The sequence below is a fragment of the Hoplias malabaricus genome, chromosome Y (assembly GCF_029633855.1).
Source record: "Hoplias malabaricus isolate fHopMal1 chromosome Y, fHopMal1.hap1, whole genome shotgun sequence".
NCBI classification, from domain to species: Eukaryota; Metazoa; Chordata; class Actinopteri; order Characiformes; family Erythrinidae; genus Hoplias; species Hoplias malabaricus.
The window spans coordinates 17,831,982-17,856,709 of NC_089820.1; the positions used below are offsets into that span (position 1 = coordinate 17,831,982).

The 24,728-nt window shown below is 41.6% G+C and overlaps 1 protein-coding gene across 4 annotated transcripts in view; it reads right to left on the reverse strand.

Annotated features, from left to right (window-relative positions):
- The window catches only part of LOC136679235 (protein lava lamp-like), an 81,453-nt gene that overhangs the window by 14,753 nt on the left and 41,972 nt on the right, over positions 1 to 24,728 (reverse strand). For 2 of the 4 annotated variants that reach the window (XM_066657651.1, XM_066657650.1), the window contains exons 9-12: positions 15,754 to 15,912; positions 14,087 to 14,234; positions 11,409 to 11,543; positions 4,173 to 4,716 (exon numbers count right to left, since the gene is read on the reverse strand). In XM_066657651.1, coding sequence (XP_066513748.1) covers positions 4,175 to 4,716; positions 11,409 to 11,543; positions 14,087 to 14,234; positions 15,754 to 15,912 — 984 coding nt within the window. In that variant the 3' untranslated portion in view covers positions 4,173 to 4,174. Of the gene's footprint in view, positions 1 to 4,085; positions 4,717 to 11,408; positions 11,544 to 14,086; positions 14,235 to 15,753; positions 15,913 to 24,728 lie in introns of those variants that run through there. The other 2 variants (XM_066657652.1, XM_066657649.1) reach the window with 1 other exon arrangement.

The window sequence follows — 24,728 nt, forward strand, 5'->3', positions numbered from 1 at the left end:
ATTATTAAAACAGGAACGATGAGATCTAAGAGAGATTACAATAAGTATAATTATTACAAATGATTATTAACTCTGTAGTAGAATGTCGAACACAAGTTCTAAGGGTATGATACATAAGAAAAACTTCCCAGAGGCCTGTGGAATGCTAATGAAATCCCTCTCTCCATTGCCATACACTCGTATCTTATTTTCTCACTCTCAATTTATAATGGGTAATCTTTCTCGGCTCAATTTGTTGGGTCCATTTTCTCCCCCCCTTAGCTTCAAAAAAGAAATGAGCACGAAAGCTTGGAATCCCATTTCAGAAATTTGGGATCACTGACTTAATTTAATGAAAAAGGTTGCTAAAAATGTATAAAACAAGTCTATTACTACTGCACCACTTCACAGATCTGCAAATAACTGCAAATAATGAATGAAACAAGAATTAATTGCTCTAAAAACTCTTTGTTGCGATTAATTTTGTATTATCACGATGTCTTAAAGACAGGGCCAGCATTTTGACACTTGTGCCACAATCCTCCCTGCTTTCAGTCCCCCTCCACCAAGTTCAGTGGAGTGTAAATCCTGTACACTGAATATACCAATGATGCTTTGGGCCCTCGTAAATAAACCCTGCATACATCAGGCTGATTCAATCTGAGTCTCTAGTTCTGAATGCAGGATTAGTGGGACACTGCAGTAGACGGCGCTGATAAAGAGAAATCCCTCCACACCAAGCCAGAAACAATGAGAGCTGAAATTTGGTTTTGCGCTCAGCGATTATTTCTGAATATTATAGCTGATATAGTATCATATGGAATTCATCAGGGGGCTGACAACGAATTGTTTCATAATAGAAAGATACCAGATATCTGCAGCACATTGCTATGGGAGTTGAGTAAATAAATTAATTAGCTGGAACACGCATGTGCATAAAGAGCATGTTACAATCAGCTGCAACGCAGATGCCACGTTCACCTTGGTGCACACAAGTTATTAAAGAGCCCATGTCTAGCACTTTCTTTATAATGTTTTGTTTTGTATCAACTCCATTTGTGATATGTGTAGGTTCAAGTACCAAAAGCCATAGTTACAATTTAAGACTAAATGACTTAGGTGCCCTGTATTGCTTTACATTTCAAAAAGTATTCCAGGTTCAAACACTCCTTATATCTTCAGTCTAAATGGGCAATGCATTGGTTTTGGTGACCTTACAAAAACAGTCAAATCCAACTGGGTGGATTTTGCAGCTTAACACGACAGAGAATTGCAAGAAATTTTCAATGAGATGAGTAATATAAATTATGGTGCGTCACATCAGCCATTTTGAATCCAGCTTTCTCTGTGTCGCTAAAGTTCATCAAGTTCCACAACACTCAGAGCCATCCCCTGACCACACTGGCAGCATTTGCGTCAGATGTTTCAATACACTATTTTTTTTAAAATACTGAAAATATGTAATTAAAAATCGACTGTGGCAGGGGTAGCAGGGTGCTTTGGGCATTTTCCATTGATGGTGTGCTGGAGAGGTTTATTAAATGAATGCTTTCTTTCCGACAAATTTGTGTACAGGACAATGATACATAAAAGGAGGAAAAACAAAACAAGGGCGAGCACAAAAACAGAGTAATCAAGTTAGCGTTCGGAGAGGAAATGGCTCATGCTGTGCCATTTGTGCGCTCCTGCAGGGAGTAGGGACTGAGTGGAGGGGGAGAGACAGAGAGAGAGAGGGAGTGTGTGTGTGTGTGTGTGTGTGGTGTGAGTGAGAGAGAGAGAGAGAGAATATAGAGAAATGGAGAATGGAAAAGTGAGATGCGCTTACAGCGAAAGGATAAAAGCAAAAGCAGGGCCAAAGCGCAAAAGCGCACATGAGGGGGTGGGGCAACTCATGCATAATGCATGAGGGTGGAATTTTTTGGGGAAGAAAAAGAGAGAAAGAAGCTCCTTTTTCCCCTCCCTCTACCTAAAAGCTGCCGGGGCTCTGAATGAGAACAATGACTACACTTGCATTTTGGCTCGTCTTATCTCATCTCTTCTCTCCCTCTTTTTCTGCCTTTTGTTTTCAAATCTGAAGCTGTCGGAGAGGAAGACAGATGCAGGGAGGTGACTAATACATCCCCAGACTACTTTTGTCTGGAGAGAGAGAGCAAGAAAGAGAGAGAAAGAGAGATGGAATGAAAGAGAAGGAGGAGGGGAAGAAATTGTTTTCCAGTGCCACAGATGCCATACAGTATCTTACAACAACCGAGAAGACGACGGGTTCTCGGAGGGGCTTCTGTTATGAGCTCTGCTGCGGGTGTCTGGATTCATCCAGAAGAAATATGCTAATAGTGGTACTAATAAACATTCAAATGGCATGAATATGCAATGAATTCTCATGGCCTATTTTAAAGGCAACAAATCACACAAAGAAAGTGTTGAATAAACAAGAAAATACCACGGCTCAAAGACTATAACACGAATGTGAAGTTGTTGACATGTCGGGTGGATATTAATTTAGGCGTTTGTGGATCATTACCTGCTTTGAGAGATGACATTTTAGAACAAATCTATTCATTATCTTCACAAATACAATATATAGCCAAATGTTTGTGGACATGAAGGATATTACTGGGGAGTTTGTTCATCCTTTTACCGCGTCAATTGCCTGTACTCTTCCGGAATAGATTGATAATAGATGTTGACACATGGCTGTATGGATTTAATAGCATTCAGTCACAAGAGCAACAGTGAGCCCAGATACTGATGTAGGATTATTGGTTTTGGATCATAGAGGCACTCCAGCGCATCTCAGAATTATTGGACGTCCTAAAGCTCAAGCCAACAGCTGGTACTGAACATTGTGACCATCTCCTGCTCCAGAAAGTCTGATTTTGTTTCAGTTGAATATCTGTGTCCAACTCAAATTAGCTGAAAGGAAAGGGTGTTTACAAACCTTTGGTGAATCTTTGACGAAATAGTTCCTAAGCGTTGTACTTACTCAAAATAATAACAAAATAAACAAAATCAATTAAAAGAAAGCAGTCTTGAGGCTTTATATTAGGCTCAGGAAAAAAAAGCTCAGTGCACCTGCCTCTACAGCTTCTTTTGAAGAACTGCATAAACTCACAGTGTAATGGTGTCTGGTTTACCCAGCCATTCTTGTTTTGGGCTTCTCCTGCCACAACAGCAGGTCTGAAGCACAGAGAGCAGACAGGAATAGACATGGACTTTGCTTGACACCAGCAGAACAAGGCTCTCTAAGTGCTTTCATTTCCTCCAGGTCTGTGTGGCTGGAGAGGCTTCTCTATGGGCTATTAGCCCCCGCCCAAGCCCCCTAACCCACTCCTCCTCTGATCCACCTTTTCCCCCAAAACACTGGTCGTCCTCCCCACCCCACTTCTCAGTGGATGGTTCTACAGTGGATGGTTAAGTAGTACAAAAGGAGGGGTGTTGAAAAACATGCATACATTATTTTTCTCTTTCTCTCGACACTAAACCGAAAACCGATACAAAAAAAATATGGCTGGATTTAATTCTCATTTACTTTGCTGTTTGTGTTGCAGAATTATATAAACATACTTACTTACTGGTTTTTAAATAACAGATGTTAAACTGGTAAACTAAACCCTCTAAATGATGCATGTCTATATGATGTGCATATATTATGTAAGAAAGATTATATTTTAATTACACATTGTCTTAAAAAAGGGGAGGGAGCTGTGCACTACATTTTTTCAGAAAAATCGCACCTTTAAAGTTTGATTACTGTAGAGGGTGTGTTAATGAGGTTTCAGTAAAGGGGGAATTATGCTTTTGTGTTCAATGTGAAGTCTACACCATAGTGTTTATACTTGCGTGTTAATATGTCTGCCTCGCTCTGCAATTCACGCCAGGAAAGAAACAAATATCCTGGACCTTCTTAGAGAGTTTTTTTACGGATTCTTCCACAACATAGATATAATGAAGAAGCATAAACTGACTGTTACGTCACAGATTCAACATACTGTGCTCCCAAAGGGAAAAAATTAAAGAAATGTTCTCCCAAAGATTTAGTTATTTGTTTTTAATTTTAAATTTTTATATTCACTTAATTTCATATTATATTTTGTTAGAAGCTTGCCTTTATTATTGTCAATTTAAAAAAATGTAAAACACCTTGTACTGCCTTTGTTTTTAAAATGTGCTGTAAAAAACTTGCAATTCCTTACATCTAGCTCTGCCAGTCTGGTCTGGCTGCTACCTTGCTGCACTTGCCCAGGGGAGAACTCCTCCTTCTCAGCCTCTGGTTGACCCCGGCTGGTAGGGACGGACCATGTTTGGAGGGATCTGATGTGACATCCACTGTCAGGGCCTTTCTCAGGATTCTATGCCTCTGTTGGGCTGACAGTTGAGAGAGCTGTTTACCCTGAGCTCTGCTGTTGGGGTCTCCAGAGCCTCCAGACAGAGCCACAGCTTCAGGACTGTCCTTCTGAGTGCACTCAGGACAGGCTGGGTGGGGCTGGTCTGCAGCAATGTGGGGCTGGCCTGAAGGGCTGAGGGAACTGTCTGAAGGGGTATGGGCCTTATCTAAAAGGGTTTTGGTCTCCTTCCTCTGAGACCTGAGCTTGTTTAAGGTGTGAATGGCTTGCTGCTGCTCTTCCTGCAGGGAGTGAAGCTGACTGGACGCTTTCTCTCTCTTCTCTGCACAGTCTTTCAGGAGGGCTTCCACATTTTGGAGGAAATGGTGGCCATACTGTGCCAAGGCCTCATCACCTAAACACACACACATACACACACACAGAGAGTTCTTAGCATGTGATCGGCAGACACCACAGGAAGAATATGCACCTCAACATGCATCGCAATATGGGTTGAATTTGACATTTAAGTCCAACTAAAGCCTAATACAATTCAATCGAAATCCAAGTTGCCATGATATTATCATGTTTTCAGTCCAGGAAAAATGAATTCATTCATTGTCTGTAACTGCTTATCCAGTTCAAGGTCGTGGGGTCTGGAGCCTACCCGGAATTACTGGGGTGGACATTTATATATATTAAAAATATATTTAAAAATAAAATAAAATAAATAATTATTCTGTATGAACCAACCAGAACCAGTACCTTATCCCCAAGGTGCTGAGAAAAAAAACACTATGAAGCAACATTTATAACTGTCATTATGTCAAAAGAAAAAAAAAAGAAAAAACTATTTAAAAATCAGCCAATAAAACAATATAAATAACAATTAAATAACAATTTCCATGATTGTCAAACATCTTTAACACATTGTGATGTAACTCTAAACTAAGGTAAGGTAAAAAAAAATACCTTACATACTAATAATCCATTACACAAATCATAAGTTTTACAGAAACTAAGACCTTGTGCTGGAGTGCTGTGTGGCTGCTGCTTTCAGCTGCAAAGCTTTATGGCATGTGTTTCTGGTGAAAAGTAAGCGCAGATACAAGATAGATGTAATACACTTCCATTACAGTTTCTATATAACTGCAGTTCTGCGAGGTAGCAGCAGAATACTCAATCACCTGACACCTTACATGTGACGGGGCGCAGTGTCTGTTATAATGCAGTGTAATAAACTAGACTTGGTGTTGGTTCCCTAAGGTCTTCTCCATGCATACAGGCCTCACCCTGAGTTTACATTAAACCCATAGATAACCAAGGCAGGTAGTGTGCACTGAGACTGCTACAGAATAGATTAAGCCCATTCCTTGTGGAGAGAAAGAGAGGGGGAGGCTGGAAAGGTAGGAGTGTGAAATGAAGGCAAGATTAATGAGGAGTGTGCTCTGATGGGGAGAGAGAGGTATGTGTCAGGAACGCTGCTGTAAATCTCAGATTTCAGGCCTCAGCACAGTCACCTGGCCAACAGAGGAAATACTTTCTCAGGGTTGCAGCTGTTGCAGTGAAACTGGCTCACTTTCATACCGTAATGCTTTAAAGGGGAAAATATCACCTGTGTCTAACAAACATTAAGTGTAAATTACAAGTACATAAATCTAATGATGATACTTGTACATAAGTATTGAACTACACTGTGAAGCCATTTAGCATTCCACAGTCTGTAAACACATCAGTCACGGGATATATAGTTGTGTACAATAAATAAAATGCCCCCCTCCAGAGTAGTATAAAATATGATCTTACAGCAAATGTAAATGTAAGCTCTATATTATCCTATGTTGTCGTTTTTGTGTCTGCACTTTTCTCCATGTTGTTACCATTATGAAGCAGGCTTGGGACTGACAAATAAACGCATATTTATTCATTCATTCATTGTCTGTAACCGCTGAACCAGATCAGGGTCGAGGTGAGTCTGGAGTCACTGGGCATTTTGAGTCACCAATCCATGTGTTTTTGGACCCTGGGAGTAAACCGGAGCACCCAGAGGAAACCCACCTGGACACAGGGAAAACAAACCAAACTCCTCACAGACAGTCAACCACTGCAGGACCCCAGGACCCTTGAGCTGTGTAACACCGACACTACCTGCTGCACCGTCTATGCACTTTTATTTTTACATTCCCCACCTCCCCCCCCAAGAGTTATAAAAATATATGAATATTTGGAAATATATGAAAAATATAAAAATGAAACATCAACAATAGGGGCTCACTTGGAGTCAGATAACATTCCTCCAGTCACTGTCGAGTGTAGGTACCCTGCCATATCATCACCTAACCATGGAGCAGTATGGTGGCAGGCAACAGTACCAATGTGAGATAAGAAGGTGCAGGGGCAGCTCCCCTGACATCCTCACCGACACACATAGATGTGGAGATTACTTGGCAAAGAAAACAAAAGGACAGCACAGCCTGATAACAAAGGCCAGTACTGTCACCTATGGCTAAAGAATAGGCTGTAGCACAATGCATTATATTAGAATGTCAGAGAGCCAGATAACAGACACTTGTAACAGGGAGACGGAAGGCACAAGACCTGGCATTATCTTGTTATGAAGTAAATTGTATTTTGTCAAGGTAACAAATGGGGATGGTTTCAACGGTCAGCACTGAAGAATGGCGCATTCCAAAGGTCAGCGATATATTGTGGCGAACTGGAGTGAACGTGGAGACATCTAATTCATCCCTAGTGTCACAAGTCAGACTTCTATCACTAGAGTGTCTAATGTGTTTTGTCGCCCAATGTGGCCACAAGCCATCTACTTTGACATGAAGAGGACATTTGACCGACAAGTAAAACAACCAACCACTAAGTATGTGTTTGGGAAAGTGATTGTGAAAGCGTTCTAAAATAGGAATCAAGAGGAGAGAAATTACACCATTAATTGCATCCAAAATTAGGAGGTTTCTTTGCACTTTCTGACTTCCTAGCATGTTTGTGGCAAAGTCAGAATTTAATGGTTCAGGAGATAGAGTGAACCCCTATTTCTACAGGCAAACACGCTTTGCCATAACTGCTGACACCCTTTTTGTGATATAATAAGAATATATTTCTGCCATTTGAATAAGGTCAACAGCTGAAAATCCTTAAAAAAAAGGCACACTACACATGATTAGCAAAACTGCTTTGCTCCGTGAGAATTATTATTTCTATGGTGTGATTTAATTCAAGCTAAAGGCAGCTCTGCACTAGGCATCATGCACTGCTTGGATTACATGCTTTGCCACTGTCAATGGCTGACCAAAGCACAACTAATGAGATAAACTGCTGGATGTGTACATTTTGATGATGTTGCACATTCCCAAAAGCAGTTCTAATCATCTGTACTGTGCCTTAAGTCTGGCAGTGAGCAAAGTACAGATCTTTTAAGGCTAAAACTTTCCAAACTTTGCAAGTCTGCGAGTGAAAGGCTGCATTCCACCCTTAGAGAAGAGAACAAAAAAAGCCTCTAGCGACAAGTGTGAAGGCAAACACATCTCTAACGGAATCATTTCCTTAATCACAGGCTCTTTTCCGCTCCCCTCCTCTGGTACAACTCAACCCTTCAGCTTCAGAGCAAATGAGCCTCTACACTTTTACAGATATTTGCCAGACAAAAGAGGAGATGGCTGGATAAGAGCATTTCCATATAATAAATGTCTCTGAGAGGAGGCGTCACACGGCTGATTGAACACAATGACGCGTTGCCACCACATCAAAAGAAACCTGCGACGGGTCCGAACACCTCCAGCTATTCTAACGATGGGACGCTGCTATGAAACCAAGGCATTCCACCAGCCCCTTGTGTAAATATTTGCCGTCGGCATCTCCAGCGAGAGCGTTTTTCGCAGGGAGAGAGTGCTTGGCATCCGGAGAGTGAGAGCGCTAGTGAGTAAAAGAGAGGGAGAGGCAAAGATACACTGGAAAGAGCTCAGGAAAGCCTCAGGGCGGGTGGTGGCTGCCCTGCTGAAGACCACACACGCGGAGGGCCTGGAGAAAGCAGGCCACCTAAGGAACGGCTGGAATGGCAAAGGAGAGAAGCAGACGTGTTTGAGTTGGAAAGGCGCAAGCAAATTCGACAAACATGAGGGAGATTATTCCAGCGTTTAGAGTGGAAGAAGGTGAAGCTGGTTTCTGGAGGGTGGGACAGAGATCACATTTCTGATGGCTTTTTAGCAGATATTACAGGCGGTGATGGAAAGCCAAAGAATGTGTTGTGTTTGGAAGGAAAGCACAGGGCCGGTGTGAAAGCTGAAGAGGGTCCATAGTAATACAAACAGGAATAGCAGATAAGACAGAGAGAGTAATAGGCAAAATATCTGCTTACCTGCTTTAAATAGGAATATAAAAAAGCATCAATGCATCATTAATTCCAAGTCACCAGTTGTCTATGGTTATAGTAATATTTTATAAGTATAATTTTTAAAATATAAGTAGTCTTTTCAGGTTAAAATAGAAAAAATGTTTAATAATCTGAGGAAAATGTATTTGTTTGGCTTTTACAGTCAATGCTGCACTACTTTGTTACATGTTATTCTATTAGCATTTATATATTAAGTTTATAACTGTGTTTAAATATGAGATCTAAGCACAAAATTCAATGAAACCACTTTTTCTTCTCTAATTCAAAATTTGAACCAATAAGCACCAGGTCATACCAATATCAGGGCACTGGATGCTCAAGTTTGTTTGGTGCTCTCTCGACTCAAACTCTGACTGGCCCCTCTCTTGTCTCTTGCCATCTCACTGACTGCATCGCTCATCATGGTGAACTGTGAGGACTGACAGCAGAGAGAAACCTGCAGGTGCTTTGTCACTCTTGGAGAGTTGCATGTCTGATTTTACTGTATCTGTCTATATCAGGAGAGTGGCTGCAGCTTGATGAAGTGTTCTAATTATAACAGATGCATTTGGATAATTATAGAACACTGAATATAAATTTTAAAAGGAGCTGGACAGGACCTATTTTGGCCTCACCTTTGAAAAAACTTAGAATTGCCAGTGTAATGAAGTCACAGATTTACACCACAGTTGGACAGTATTAACATATGCTCTGGTTTCAGTAGAGGCAAATAAAGGTGCAAGCTGGCATATGGAATGTGTGTGTGTCTGTGTGTTTCAAAATGTGTAAAGCAGGAGATTTGTGGCAGGTGCAGCCCCAATCAGTGCCACACTGCCCTGGGTGTCACATTTATTATCCCAGAGTGTGCAGTAATGGGGAGTGTGTGTGCGGTGAGGTGGTTATTAAGAGGCTGATGTCAACACTCAGTCTGCAGAGTGCAGTCTAATCAGACAGCACTGCTCCAAACACACACACACACACGCCTGGGCTGCAAGCCATGCCTGTCACACACATCACACACGCTCTCACATGCACACACAATTTTGCATAACCGCACACTACAGCAGAGTATGCTGTGCCCACACACACAAACCACACACTAATACAAACTTAGGCACAAACACAGGCTCACACTCACACGCACACACACAGACACACACACATATACCACACAAACACATTATACATCACCACACACTTGCAGATTGCCACACACTAACACAGGCTGCTTGTTTATATTCACACCACGTCACAGCTGCTCACACACTTGTGTTGGTTTTGTGTTGAGTCATTCCATTACGCCCGTCCTCCTCCACCTCCTTCAACGTCTTCTGGTGCACACTAGTATAAGTCTGCAATCTGTGCTTTCACTAAATACAAACTGTTTTACAAACATTCATAGGAGAGTGAAGTTTTGGGCTATAAAAATAAACCTGTAAGATTAGGCCTCTGCTGGTAACAGTTTTATTCTTCCGGTTATTGTTACCACATTGAAAATAATAGTGGTATATGGTATAAATGTTTGAGTGGGAGATTAATTAGAGGATATACACAAATTTAAAAATATAGTTATTAATAATAAAATATAATTGTTTAATTTAAATAACAAACAAACCAACATGGCTAGAAGGTGGGCTTGGGACTGGAAGGCTGCTTGTTTGATTCCCGTGACTGACAGGGAAAATGGGAGTGGTAGAAGTGAAGGAACAGTACTGTCCTCACACCTCAATCCAGAGCTGAGGTGTCTCTGAGCATGGCACACAACCCCAATTGCTCCTCGGGTGCCGTTTATGCTCCAGGTGTGTGTTCACTGCCTCTAGTGCAATAGTGTGAGTGTGTGTTAACTGTCACGTTTGTACAATGACAAATGATTGCACATTTGCATTTGGAACCTGAGACCCTGGAGCTGCCACTATGCAGCCAGTGCGGTAATCTAAGGGAGTGGTAGAATAAATAGAACATGAGCAAATATACAGCATTAAGGGTGTGTTCAGACTTGTAGTTCGGTTCTCTTAGTCCAAACCAAACAATAAAATAACACGTTGTTGCATTTTAGTTCTGGTTTGGTTCAAGTTCTCACTCAAAATTGAACCAAAGTAAGCAAAAAGTGACATATGATGCACCATTTAATGCACCTTAGACAGTGAAGTCATCAGCTGGGCTTAATGCACCTATTAGGGTTGTGTGTGTTTACCTGGAGGTAATTTTACCAGAGCGGCAACTCTGGTTTTACCAAGTGGAAACAAAGCAAGAGGTGGGGAAGTGGCACCAGGAATTCCAAGGGAAGCAACGCTACAGAAAGAAGACTTTAGGAGGTCTGTCCTTCGTAGGTTGTTTTAAACGCAATCTGTTCCCTCATGGTGCGATAATTTTTCACCTTGGGAAATCACATCCTGTGTTCGGTTAGTTTTGATGCCTTTGGTTCAAGTTGCATTCATACTTGAAACAAACTGAACCAGAGTTTAGAAATGGACCGAGGCTCATTTGTTCAGACGGCCTGTGTCCACTTGTTTGGTGCACACAAGAGTTTGTAAGGGAGCGATCACGTTTACTCTAACGAGCCAATCGCACCAAGGTTCGTTTTTAACAAATCTGAACACATCCTAAAAGATACAAATTGGGATCCAGACCAAAAAACTGGACAAAGACAACTCTAACAATGAGGTAATAGAGAGAGAGAGAGAGAGAGTGACAGAGAGGGTCTGAGAAAGGCATTGATCTACCTTGACTCTTTGAAGGGCCGAGGGCCTCCACTGCCTCACGTATCTGCGTCGAGCTACTCTTAAAAGCTGACAGGAAGCGGCGGAGAGCAGCCTCAGATGCAGAGGCCCTCAGATCCTCATAACATGAAAGGACATCTGCAAAAAGAAAGAAAGAGAGAGAGAGAGAGACTGCTGCATCAAAAAGGCCCTGTGGAGATGTTGGAGGCTCGTCTTTTTTAATCCGCGCAACGGAGCGTCTCGGGATGGCTCAGACGTTCGCTCACAGCCTAATTCATCTCAAAACACAGAGGAGCCAGGCATTTGCAATTCAATGTGAGGAGCAGATGATCAGAATAAAAATTACACACCAACCCTACTGAAGTAGGAAAATGGACACTAGAGACTTGCGTTTAGAGTTCTCTCTATATACACTGACACAGTTTGCATTTAAATCCCGCTGGATACAAATTTATTACAGAGGATTTTATTCCATTAAGGCACCCCACATATAGATGAACTTTGTGGGTTTACTATTACTGAGTGTCATCCAATTGTTGCTCCACAGTTTATCAAAAGACCACCTTTGATCAGATAGTATTTGGAAGAGTGGACTGACAGTTCTGTGTTTACAAGCTGGTATTAGTGTTCTGAGCAAAACAATGCTATTGAGATCTGTAAAAAGGAGTAACTCAGATTCATCCAAATTTCTTGAAAGAATAAAAACTTAGAACTTGAGAAATTCAGAATTGTTTGCACTGGTGATGGGAATCAATCTGAAATGCAGAGGGCTATCATATGAAATTGTTATAAATATCCTGCCTCGAATCATGGAAACGAATTCACAAATGACAGCCAAAGTGCATAGTATACAGTGGTGCCCACATCTGCACTTCAGGCGTCTCAAGCACAACTGATGAAACTAATCAAGGGCTTCATTTTTTGCATCAGGAAAAACACTTAAATTACTTGGACTGGCCAGAGGTTTGCTGACTGTGATGATTAGAAATATGGCTTTATTTCCCCACAAGAAATCATTACTGTGTTTGTGTCCTTTTCCTTATTCGTGCAAGCCAAAGGCACTGTGATACAGTTGGAAGCATAGTTTGCAAGTTCAAATTTAAAATACCCCTGGCTACACTACCCAGACATGGACAAAAGAGGAAACCAGCTGCCACCAGATTCCTGAGGAGTTGCTCCACTAAGCATTAAAAATGCTTGTCATGAAGGAATTGAATATTCTGAGACTGCAGTGCTCATTAAAAGTGACATTTAGTGTAGAATTTGGAAAGAATTCTTGTTGAGCTATTTAAATTGAAGTTATTTGACGGATTTCTGGGCGGCACGGTGGCACAGCTGGTAATGTCGCATTCACACAGCTGCAGGGACCTTGGGTGGTGGGTTCAAGTCCCACTCTGGGTGACTGTCTGTGAGGAGTTTGGTGTGTTCTCCCCGTGTTCATGTCAGTTTCCTGCCACAGCCCCTACGCTGGTAGGTGGATTGGCGACTCAAAAGTGTCCGTAGGTGTGTGTGTGTGCCACCCTGTGAAGGACTGGCGCCCCCTCCAGGGTGTGTTCCTGCCTAGCAACCAATGATTCTGGGTAGGCTCTGTGTCCACCGTGACCCTGAACTGGATAAGCAGTTACAGGAAATGAATGAATAAATGATTGGTTTATTGTAAACAGCTAAAGGTTTGTAAATTTTGCTGTATAATTAATTCAAAAATTTTGATACCACCTGTAACTGAAGCTAACGTTGTGAAGCCTTTACATTGTTGTAGAGGTGAAGTAATGTAATTGCTTTAAATGTGTCAAGATTCAAATAAGAGACTTCAGAGAATTTATTGTGTTGGATGATTTTTCATATACTGTCACCCATACTGTAATATAATCGTTTTTGGTTTATTACATGTATTTCACATATTTTGTTTTCATTTATTGTCCAATTTTTTTCTTTTTGTGGTGTTATATGGTAGTTTTTCCTCATAAAACAGCCAAATGAAAGAAGGTAGGTGTATTTTGTTTGTCTAATAAACAGCCATCTCAGAGTATAACACACATTAGCAGATAGCAGACCTGTGGCAACCTCATAAGTCCTCTAAAGTGCAAAGAGCAAAGTAGGTCAGCAAAGTAAGTCCAGCATTCAGCTTTTAATGAGGAGTTATGACTGCCAGTGAAATGGAGTGGAGAACGCACTGTTCGTGCTTTACTTGAAAATCAAACAAGTCTTCAGGTGCAAGGTTCAATTCAGAAGTCACAAACACTGGCCACACACACACACACACACACACACCCAACCATCAGCATAGTGCTTCCGCCATCACCTGAATGGCTTCACTAAGTGGTTGTTCTCAAAGAGCTCTCATACTGCAGCACACACACACACACACACACACACACCATTTGCTCGGGACCTGCACTGCATTCTGTCCCAGCTACGGATGAAAATGAGCTGACACTCTGCTGTGGCAGCAGAAAAGTAGAGCAACATCATGTACAGTCTAAATATTACACACTCCATCATACCGCTCTTACCCTTATATCCAATTACACATAAAAAAAAATAAAAACCTTGCTATTCTGCTTAAATTTGCAGGTCAGGGATCAGAAGCTTTGGATTATGTCTAGTGGAAATCTTATAGATGTACTGTATTAGCATGAAACTGATGTGCTGCTGTATGTTTTCATTTTTTGTTTTAATACCTTGCAATGGAGCACACAAACTGTGAAAGATATTCTCCTGGAAAGTGTGGTAAGCCTGACGGATTCCCTGCACCAGATCCTCTATGGTCCGCACTTGGAGGCTGTACAAGTTCCTGTGGAAATCCAACTCACTCTTCAGAGCTTCCACCTACACCACAGCAGAGATAAAAAAAAAAAAAAGATCCAAAACAAGCCAAAAGGTTAGCTCACATTCTGAGAAAAGCTGATTTCACTGGAGGTGCAGATGTTCAAAAAAGAAAAAAAAAACAATTTTCTAAGGTAAAGTTAAGAGGCCACTATACCGTATCAGATCTTGTCTTTATAAAAGGCAAGCACAACATTTCAAGAACACATTTAGTGAGTAATGAGGGAGAGAGGAGCACTCAGTCTCTCGAGTGTGTATTCCCTCATCCAGCGCCAGCAATGGTGGGTCTTTAAAAATGCATTATGGGCCCATAACCTGGAGTCAGGAGGTGCCTGGGCCATGCCGGCCCTGACTGTAGCGAGGCGTCACAACAAGTGTTGCATAAATCATTGTGTTTTTCCTGGCAGGGCGCAGTGTATCATGAATGATTCATGTCCTGGCCTCTCTCTGCCACCTCCTTGCGTCTGATCAGGGCTCTTTTCCTCAAATAACAGTGCAGATGACCCATGAGGCTGGAGTGGGAGGGTTAGACAGGAACACCCTGGCCGGGTTATTTTAGTATGAAATATTGATTGGCATTGACGGACCGTTAGCATACGGAACAAGATAGATTACCGCAAAGAGGAAGCATGAGCCTGGATATGTCTGTGGGAACAGGAAAAGGAGATGAGCAGGGGCCTATGGGGGGGGGGGGGGGGGGGGTGAGAGAGAGACAGACAGACAAACAGAGGACTTACAGGCTTTGAGGATCTGATTGCATTCAGATTGCATTGCATGATGCTTGATGATTAGGTCTACATCAACCTCCTCTCAAATGTACTGAACGGAGCTCTATTATAAAATGTAGTTTATAATCTTTTATACTTCTCTTCATGACATTTGGCATTAGACTCATGTGCAGCTGTTCCAGGGCACCCAATTCTATTGGCAAAGCTTTTCAATGCTACAGTACACAACTGAGCACTTGTTTCAGCAACAGATGCACCTTAACATACTGGAAATCACTCACTAGAAGAGGTGTCTATGGAATAGACTGGATGGGTGGAGACAAAACAGAGAGAAAACCAGACAAGGAAGATACAGGTAGACAGACACAGACTCACTGATCTTACTGATAAATATGCATTCACGATATTACTTACATACAGCAAGACATCACATAAATTGAGTGAGATAACCAGTGCAAACACAGATGCAGCACAGTGTGAATGAAATGGTGTGCATATAAACATCAACCAAGATACAAACCAGTACACAGAAGCCTGTTTATAATTTTATTACTGATACATAGATTCTGTCTGTATCCACATCCTGTTCTGAGAGAGAGCGCGGATAGAGGGAAGAGAGAGAGAGAGAGAGAGAGAGAGAGAGAGAGAGAGAGAGAGAAATATGATGCAGAAGCATGACCACTTCCTACTTGCTGAGGTTACAGTAGAGAGAAAGAGAGAGCAAGCAACAGTGGTGAGTCAGTCTCTTTCTCTCACTCATCTCTCTCTCCCACTCTCTGTCTCTCTCGACCCACCTGCTGCTGGGCCATTAGCAGTGAGTAATTGGCGGCTCGGCTGAGGGCGTGGGCGGCGCGTCTGGCTCGCTGGAGGGCTGCTCCCCGGGGGAAAGCGGGCAGCACTGCCAGAATGTTCTCCACCTCCAGCCCAGGCATCACCCGCTGCTCTGAGCCTGTCTGTAAAAAAAACACATACACACTTATAGAAGAAGATATTTCCCCCTGAAAATATTGATGCAGAACTGCACTCTTGGGAAATTAGAAGAATACAATTGCTCAACTAGTACATCATATGGAAACATTACACTCTACATATTCTACATAATAAACTCTATGCAACTGGACAGATCGACAATTCTGCTGAAAATAATGGAAATTGTAATATAAATGTAATGAATAAATACATTTAACAAAATATTTAATAAACTTAAAATTTCACCACAAATTTTAATATAAGGCAAGGTATATCGAAATGTTTAATTCAACCAGACATAGGAACAATATCACTGCATTATCACAAACATCCACTTTACACAAGTCCCAGAAACATCGTCTATCAACCAAGTTCCAGATAAATCTGCACCAGTCTTTATTTTTCGCTGACGTGATTCCAGCAGGCAGCAACATTCAAATGTGTCAAATGTGCACCAGCCATGTGGCTGTGGTCACATGCTCTTCTCTGAGCCAACCCAAGGACCACCCAGCCTGCCCCCCCCCAAAGTGGACCACCTCTGAAAGCATACACAGGGTCATGGCTAGGTGTAAAAAGACAACAGGGCTGTGGTGTGTGGCAGAACAAATTAGAGGCCACACTTACAACCAGGGCTCTAATCCCACTTTTCATCTGCTGGGCTTTGGTGTGACAACTGGCGAATGACGTCTTTAAAAGCCTAAACTCTACGCAAAACTATGCAAGCCCTTATTCATTTGGGTCACTTTATGTGGCTCCACAAACCAACGTGTTACTAGAGCTTGCTCTTGCTTTTAATACAGATTCACTACTATCTCCAATCTGTTGCAGGAACAAAACATTCGACTGCAGCAATTCCCTATATGTCATGATTTATGATTATTTATTCAGTTACTTGCACCTGCTATAACCCTACACTATCAACTGTGCACATCATTCTCTTTTAAAAAAATCACTAGCGACTAGGCTTTGTTCCATAGAGATATTTATCCATTGTTTTCATAGTAGTGTTACTAAATGCAGAGCATACAATGCTTCTCAGGCTTGAGCTGTGCTACTCATACCTAAAAATTGCACTAATGTTACAGGGAAAGTAGCTTTAAGTGGTCATGCTATGTCGTCACATCAATGTTATAAGTAGAGGGTGCAAAAACACCAGGTGGAAAATATAATTCTGCAAGTTTTAACATTTCACGTGTGTAAATATCTTTCTTGCCAGCAGAAATGTGAAACTGGTGAGCACAGAGAGAGGAACTGAGCATGCACTGATCATAATCTCAGTCTCAAACTGTATTTTACCTCATTCTTTAATGGTTTTTACCCTCTTGAGTTTAAAGATACCTTCACATGCCAAGCTCTTTCTGTGCTCAAGAGGATTTTCCACACATATTGATGGTATTGGCTGATGTGTCCTGCTTCTGTGGTTGCCAGTCTTAAAGTCTGTATACAGCCTGTCTACTAGGAGAAGCCTTTATGGTTCACAGAGCTACTGTTATCCCCAAGACAAAGAACCACTGATAAACAGGGTCAGGAGATGGTGGTAATCCACTGTTTATAGCGCATTCAAATCATAGAAATATATGACATACATGTGGAAATGACCTTCACTGCAAGAAGGTGTTACAAAGCTGAGACTGAGTCGACTCTGAAGTTTGACTCTCTGAATCATTTGCTAAGATGATCAAAGAATTAGTTTGTTCGGGAGTCGACCGATTTTCACAAGCTACGTTTACTTTTTATACCCACACCACTGTACAGAGATGCTGTGGGACGGCCTTGGAACATTCATTCATTCATTGTCTGTAACCGTTTATCCAGGTCAGGGTTGCGGTGGGTCCGGAATCATTGGGCGCAAGGCAAAAACACACCCTGGAGGCGGCGCCATGGGAAGAAACCAGAGCACCCAAAGGAAACCCATGTGGACATGTGGTACAACACACAAAACTCCTCACAGACGGTCACCTGGAGCAGGACTTGAACCTACAACCTCCAGCTGTGTGACTGCGACACTACTTTCTGCGCCACTGTGCCGCCCTGGCCATGGAACATTCATTCATTATCTGAAACCGCTTATCCAGTTCAGGGTCGCAGTGGGAATCATTGGGCGCAAGGCAGGAATACACCCTGGAGAGGGGCGCCAGTCCTTCACAGGGCAACACAGACACATTCACTCACACCTACGGACACTTTTGATTCGCCAATCCCCCTACCAACGTGTGTTTTTGGACTGTGGGAGGAAACCGGAGCACCCAGAGGAAACCCACGCGGACACAGGGAGAACACACCAACTCCTCACAGACAGTCACCCGGAGCGGGAATTGAACCCACAACCTCCAGGCCCCTGGAGCTGTGTGACTTTGACACTACCTGCTGCGCCACTGTGCCGGCCTGGCTATGGAACAATACTCTGAAAATAAATTTGGACACTGAACAGTAGACGGCTTCTCCTAGTAATAACTAGTTTAAAATGCTACGCTTACAAAGTGCATTATATTGTTTTAACTATTCAAAGCCAGATGGTTCAGAAGCGATCATGACTGAATTGGCCACAAAGCTAAAATTAACTTAATTAGAATCCATCCATAAAGGCTTTTGTTAGTTGTCTTGTTAAAGATTATCTGTTCATGTAATAAATTTCAGCAGCATAGTTACATACTTTGGAATGCATCTGTCAAATTTTACATCCCACTCCCCAGGCCCCAACCTGAGAACCTGCCCATGTGTCCAAGTGTTATTTTTCATCACTTTGGTCTTTAAGAACAAAACAGAGTAGGACCGAGGCACAATCCACATCCTCTCCAGCTCAGAAAGTTAAAAAAAATATGCAGAGGGGAAAAAAAAAGTGTCAGGAAACACTATATCTTTGGGCAAGTCAAGTGAATGTGCTTACTCTTTAGAAAAACGAGACAGTGGGCCGGTTCAGGTCTTCATCTGACATATTTACTATGATGAATTATTCAATGACGGAGAGAGGTGTGCTGTGAGCGGGCTCATCAGGCCTCGCTGATGCACATCACTGTGGCCATTCGGCAGAGACAGGCTCGCGAGAGTGCCGCACAAATGAATCCATCAAAACAGGGAGCCAACGGGAGCTTTTGGTGCTTATTATGGCACTTAACGCTTGGATGGGATTCATAAACCTACTGTCTTCCTTTGATGTAGTGTATAATACAATCTAGGGCTGTTAGGCTTTCTTGAATAAAGTCAATTATTTTATTTTAAAAAATGATATAAATATATTTATTTTAAAAATTTTAAAACTGATTCATTCATTTATTCATTGTCTGTAACCACTTATCCAATTTATGGTGGCGGTGGGTCCGAAGCCTACCCGGAATCATTGAGCGCAAGGTGGGAACAAACCCTGGAGGGTACTTAAAATTGATTATTCCTCAAAATAATGCATCAAGAGAAAAAATTATGTAAACTCAATGAGAGGATTTGTAGCAACAACGCTTGTGTCATAATATTAATTTTCACAAATGATTGCCACTATTTTAATCACTAGTGTGATTAAAATTTAACCCGAATCAAACTTCTGAGTATTACACAACTTTACACAAATGATCTGATTCGTCTGAAAATTCGGAAACCAAATCTTCAAGAACTCTTTTGTAAAGCTTAGGTTAATGGCTGCTTAATATTTTGCTTCAAGGCTGAAAGGTTTCTAGGTGGCTTGAGATACATTCGAATTTCAAAATAAAAGCATACTCCTCCAGCACTGAAGCAAGTTTAAAACTGACATTTGTAGAAAATGAGTAGAAGAAGAGGTTAACGAAACCAAACAGAAGAGTATTACAACTAGCTTGTTTCTTAGCTACATTTACCATACAAAGCCATATCTCACAACTACAACTGTTCTAACTGTTCCTATACATAAACTATACAAGTCCAAAGCACCATGGCTGAATTACTTACAAACAAAAAGTAAATAAAAGAGCAGGATCCAATGATCTTCACACATTCATACACAGTCTTCAGTCAAAACACATTACTTTCTCTCTGCAGTACATGGACACTTTACGATGGGCGTGTCAAAGAAACTGTTACAGGGTGGAACGTAACACCGAATGAATGAAAGATAAATAACATATCAGAATATCCTATAATATAGAATATCGTTCCAAGGCTAGTGGTGATATGAAGCAGAAGTTGTGAGATGTATCTGATATCTACTATCAAAAACCACCAGTGTATTTACACATTTGTCCTTTATGTGCTCAAATAAATCAATTAACACTAGCCAACTAACCATGAGTGCAGAATTGTCATGATATTAAAGCTTCAAACATACAGTTCTCTGTAAAAACAGTCCTCTGTTTTCCATGATGTGTGTTCAGAAGTGCCCAAATCCAATTTAAATCTCAATATTAATAACAAAATATTAATATTTTAACAGCTATATGATAGATAGGAGGCACCTATTTAAAGGAAGAGTTGAAGATAAAGTAGAGCTGCAATGTTTCACAGTGAAAGGTCTGTGCTCTTGCTGTAAATCAGCCTCAATGAGGGTCAGGCAAGTGGGGATCCGTCACTGAGGCGTTTCAGTAGTTTGATCACTGCTCAGGAATAATCTAGTGGAGGTGAGGGTTAAAAGCCTGCTCCTTCACTGTTTACAGTGAGCAGTGTACTACAGGGCCTGGAGCTATTTAGCAGCCATGAATAAACATCATCCATTGTCCTGACAAGGCTTAACGCAGACCAACCTTGCTGGCTGTACGTAGGCCAGGACTGCTTTGAAGCTTCACTTCTTTATTATGGTTTCCAATGGAAATATCACCTTTTGCATTGGCCAAGACGGCGCTTTGCTCAGCAAAAGTGGACAAAGGAAACTTTTATTTGGATTAGGCAGAGCCTTTCTTTTGTCGCTGTGTTTAGGAAGGGTTTGGCATGAATTCAATAATTCTCTCAAAAGTATCCTGGGAGAATGAGACACATTCCAGCTTCTGACTTGAGCAACAGCACAAGGCACACATATAAAACGAAATTCTGACTACCATCAATAATGGATTTAAGCGCCATATGTCTAGAATTTTAAATAAACAGAATAGTGAGGGATAAACTGCAGACAACTCTACTACAGAGACTTAGACAGAGAGAGCTGTCATGCGCATCTAGCAAAGAAAGTCTCACTGCTACTGAATAGTGCAGGAGTCAATGGTACGTCTCTGAAAAAAGTGTCTCTGAGGTCATTAAAATGATGATGCCACTGCAACTGCAATTCAGAATAAAAAAGTAGCCAAAACAGAAATAGGAATGCCTTCTAGTTTCGTAAGATTTATGTCTACTCCGTCCTCCTAAAATCATTTAACCTTCCGTCTCATGCTGCACCTGAAGAAATAAGTTTGCAACAGCTTTTAAAAATGCTTTCCTCAAGTTTCCCTACTTACAAATTCATTACTATAATTTCATCATCCCCTTCTAATACCAGCCAGTATTCGGCCTGCATTACTACCCACAGCTTGCTTTTTTTTCCCCCTGGAGGTTTCCCTGCTGGTGCGTGGATTGTATCCCGGCTTGTTTACACCTGCTCAGTGGGTCTGTTTAGCCGTGCGCCAATTAGGGCCTAATTAAATGCTGGGAGCCCCAGTCGAGCTCGCTTAGTTCTGATCCTAGGAGCTACTTTGATCTCCTCTGACAGATAAGGTGTCTGCTCCAGAGCCTAACCCTCCACTTGGAGTAAATCCAGTTCATTAAAACAAGGGGTTTTCAGGAACGGTGGAAGAAAACAACAGAGGGGCGAGGGAGGGGATATTTATGGTTAAAGAAGCTCAGGCGGTTTGGGATGTATAATGATCTTCTCATGTGAGTTTGGGGTGTTTTTTGGCCCAGTGAGCAGGGATGGCAGCAGGAGGATACAGCTGCTGCAGGATTACAGTCCAAAACCAATCCGCCCTTTGCTCGGCTCAACACCGTTGGATTCGGCTCTACAGAGGCAAAAAGCGACATAATCACAGCTTTTTTTTTATATATATATACCACTGCAGTAAAGACAGCCTCTTTACTGCAGAGCTGTGGCTTCTAACCAGAGGCAGTTAAAGCAGCCTAAACCCACACTCAAGTAAAACTACTGTTACTTTCTTTGAAATAATGGAAACAGCTTTTCACACTCATTTACACGTTAAAAGGTTTGATGTCAAATATAGGTTTTTATTTATGTTAAGCATAGCCTGTGTGTTTCTGTATAAAGTCACTGAGCATGATGACTTTAGGCAGCTTCTCCAGAGCGTCACAGGCTTATTGTTCATTTTTAATGGCAATTATACAACAAATGGATGCACCTTATATCAGCTATGTTCCCTCATCAGGAGTCTGTAAACTTTTAGACATATAGTGTACATGAGTGCTAGGAAAGGAATAACTGTTAAGGCAGAATACACCAGGAAAGGTACAAATCGAGCAGAATGGTGCATGTAGGTGATAAACAAACGTAGTCATTATTCACATCTTCTTCAAGCTCATGAAATATACAACACAGTGAAACGTTAAACAGTATCAAAGCCTCTCTTCTCACACCATCTTTGCTTTTGTAGAATACAACGCACAGGGCACCACTTCTTTGGTAAAACAGTAAGTAGACGTGGAACTCTGTCAGGAAGAATATCTAAGTCTTTTTGTCACCTCCAGCCTCAGTGTGAACCTGAAGGACACCTGCTGTGAGTCAATCACAATTTGTTTCCACTTCCGTCTTTTCCTCCCTCTCTCAACTTTGCTTTTCTCAACCTTTTTTTTTTGTGTCACGGCTCACAGCGGTAACTATTTGAATAATAAAGGCAGACCAGTGCCGTAGTGTTCACGGTCGTGTGTATGAAAAATGGCAATGACACACATCATTTGTTTAGCCTGATTCTCTCTAAGGCTTCCCACAGCTTCCCCAGAAAGGGAGATAGCTAATTTAGATGCCATGCAGAGGGAGCAGGTGTTTAAGCTTCAGGCTAGCTTAACATCAGCTAACGCACCTCAAAACTCCCGCAGGCAAAACCTTCCTAATATTCCACCAAAGAAACCCACCTTCACCAAGAGTAAAGCAAATGAACACAACTACACCACTCACAAGCTAAAAATCAATTTGCGCATGCTGTGAATATTCAAACCAATGTGCCTTTACAGCCCTCATTGAACAAAAACCTGTACTCACGTAGTTCTCTCCTCATAACTGTAGTGGTCCCTGACTAAGCAGATAAGAGCTGTTAAATATCACACAGCAAAAATAACAAAGATCTGCTACAAAATCTGAACTTCTGAATGTACTGTATGCAGCGATAGGCCCAAAGCAGAGGTAGTTCCTTTCCTTCACAGACAAATTTTAATATATCTTTAAAAACAAAAAGGACTTCATTATTTTACATTATTGAGCTGCACATTGGCTCAATAATGACTTGCCTCTCACACCTATTTCTTTCTTGTACGGTTTCTCCTCAAATATTCATGAGGTTTAAAGAGCATGGTGTGTGAATAAAACATCAAAGCTACACTTACAGGGTCCTTCAAATTAAAATCGAGGGTTAGAGAGCCATGTTAGGGAAAGCACTGAAGATCAAACATGGATTGAGTCGGTGCATGTCAAGTCTTACATGACGATGAGGTCACAAAGTCTGTGAAAAGATGCAAGCATAAATCAGCTTATGCTAGTGTCTTAAATCCACATGTATTAGTGAATAAAGGAAGGTAAAATAAACCTTTTACCCACTGCCTGCACAAGGCTAAAGCACTAAAGCTTCAATACAGAAAATAAAAAGGTTTTGTGGCAAAATCCACAGACATCTTTGTGTGTCTTTCTACTTCAGCAGAGAATTTCTGCACTACACAAAAAAAAACAAAAAAAACAACGCTGACATCACATCTACTGGCAGAAAGATTAGAAAAAGATTATCGTAAACATTTCCGACACAAGAACAAAAGAGACCACACCATTCTTATCACCGAGCTCCTTCAGATTGTAGTTCAGACACCCACACAGATTTTGTTTCAGAAACCGGATGTGAACATTTAACCAATGTGTCTTGACACTTTTGAGATAAGCCTTGCCCCTTATACCAACAGTCTACAACCAACAGTGTACATTGAGTTTAACAGCACTGCTTTATTGAGGAAACATCAGCTAATAGATTTATTCACAAAAACCACATACAAATAATTACATATTACATGATTTCAGTAACATTTTGTGGATGTCAGCTGTCAAATTATTGATTGAAAATATGTATGAAGCATGGTTTGAGGGTAAATAAGCGTAGTTGGTGCTGGAAACTAAAACCAAGGGGCTATTACAGACAGTCTAAAATAATGATTAACAATAATCAGCTCACATCCAGGGCTTGCCTGTGGTGAAAAGCTCTAGGCTGTAACTAAATGTTAATAGGAGATGCACAGATCAATCAGGGCGCTACTCAGGGGGAGGAAAAACCCTGCCGCTGGTGGGCCCCAGCTGTTGGGCCTTTGGATCTGTTTTAATGGCAGGTACTTCAACCACTCCTGGAGTCTAAGCCCATTCTATTCCTACTGAGAGCACCAGGGAGTCCACAACAAAAAGTATTCCCTCCTGGCTCCACCATCCGAGACACCGGGGGGCTCCCTTTTTGATCCCACAGGAGCTTGCTGTGGAAATGGGCAGCTCCATTCAATCATTCCAGCAAAAAAGCCATTTATCTTCTATTTCAGACCCTGCTGCTCACTAGCTCTTAGTTGCACATTTGTTCTCGCTTGATGGCTAAAATCCCATAATTGAAATCCAGCACATGTAATTATGCAAATCAGGCACCTGGGACACCACCTAAACTCTTAGTACATTTCCATGTAAACC